The 1,642-nt window shown below is 38.7% G+C and overlaps 1 protein-coding gene across 1 annotated transcript; it reads left to right on the forward strand.

The window, feature by feature from the left end:
* The first annotated feature begins 322 nt into the window (after positions 1 to 322).
* On the forward strand, positions 323 to 1,027 carry LOC146905240 (uncharacterized). The gene has a single exon (XM_085728492.1). It carries the CDS (start codon positions 323 to 325, stop codon positions 1,025 to 1,027), a length of 705 nt encoding a protein of 234 aa, XP_085584618.1.
* The last annotated feature ends 615 nt before the right edge of the window (positions 1,028 to 1,642 follow it).

Here is a 1,642-nt window from a genome sequence, read left to right on the forward strand (position 1 = left end):
TTTGTTGTTCACGTGTCTTTGCTGTTTTAGTTAGTTGCTAGCAAATAGGATTGTTCATTTGTTAGTGTTAATAAGCCCTTATTAATAAGAGAGTTTGTTTTGTTATTGAATTAGTCTTGCTTTGTTTTTATCATGTGCTGAATTATATAGTGCAGTTACTGATATTTTGTAAAGGCTATATATTAGCCATTTTGCTTTAACAAAGGTGATTCAGTTTTGCAAACCTGTCTCACGCTCCATCTCCTTCAAACTGGTATCAGAGCCCCCACTGGGCCTGATAAATACAACTAAGCTGCAGCTTAGCTGAGAGAGAAACACAAAAATGAGTGACGGAAAGCTTTCAGCAAAAATTCCTTACTTTGATGGTCAACATTACGATCATTGGAGTGAGTTGATGGAGAATCTTCTTCGTGCAAAAGGTCTCTGGACCATGATTGAAATCGGTTACCAGGAACCTATTGAAACTACTGTGCTTACCGAAGAACAATTGGAGTTGCTACAGAATTCCAAAATGAATGATCACAAGGTCAAGCATTATCTTTTCAGTTCAATTGATAGGTCGGTCTTCGAACAAATTTTGGATAGGCACACATCCAAGATTGTTTGGGACTCTCTGAAAAGAAAGTATGGAGGGAACGATCGCGTGAAGAAGTCGATGCTAAACTCTTTGAGAAGAGAGTTTGAGGTGCTGGAAATGAAGGATGCAGAAACCAACACTGAATATTTTGCCAGAGTGATGACGGTGGCGAACAAAATGAGAAGCAATGGAGAGGTTATGTCTGACTCAAAAGTGGTGCAGAAAATTCTTCGTACGTTGATAGAGAAATTCACGTATGTGGTGGTTTCAATTGAGGAGTCAAAAGACACAGAAGAAATGACCATTGATGAGCTTCAAAGCTCTCTGGTAGTTCATGAACAAAAGTTTAAAAGGGTCAACCGTGACGGTGAACAAGCTTTGAAGGTGGAAAGTAGTAGAGGAAGAGGAAGAGGAACATATTGTGGAAGAGGACGCGGAAGAGGGAGATAATCCTTCACAAGGGACACAGTGGAGTGTTTTAAGTGTCATAATTTGGGGCATTTTCAATATGAATGTCCCAAATGGAGCAAAGAGACAAATTATGCAGAGTTGGATGATGAGGAAGAGCTTCTCCTGATGGCTCATGTAGAAGAGAATAAAGCAAACAGGAACGATGCATGGTTCTTGGACTTAGGGTGCTCTAATCATATGTGTGGAGACAAAGGTATGTTCTTAAACATGGTAGAAGGACAAAAGCATTTTGTTAAGTGTGGAAACAACTCTCGCATGTCAGTAGCTGGAAAAGGCAGTGTCAGGCTAGTATTTGATTGTCGCGTCATTTTTCGGAGATCAAGGCTATTCGATTAGCTTTTGACTCACTTGATAATTTCACGATTGAACATTTTAATTTTTTAAGAAAAGGGGAAAAGTTCAAACACCCCATATTTTGAAAAGATTTAGGGTTCGGGGGTTAGTTACATAAAGGGAAGGTGTTAGCACCCATTATGTCCGTAGTACTCTACGGGAACCTCTTGGTTTTATTTAAATAATGTGCTATAACTTACTTGCTTTTTTGGAAAAAAGGATTTGAAATGATAAAAAGAAAGAAGACCTAGTTTATCTACA

Source organism: Medicago sativa, chromosome 7, assembly GCF_051527215.1.
Source record: "Medicago sativa cultivar Bolivia chromosome 7, Bolivia_mono, whole genome shotgun sequence".
Classification (NCBI taxonomy): Eukaryota; Viridiplantae; Streptophyta; class Magnoliopsida; order Fabales; family Fabaceae; genus Medicago; species Medicago sativa.

Coding starts and splice junctions, on each gene's coding strand:
- LOC146905240 (XM_085728492.1), top strand. CDS start 323: ATGAGTGACGGAAAGCTTTCAGCAAAAATTCCTTACTTTGATGGTCAA.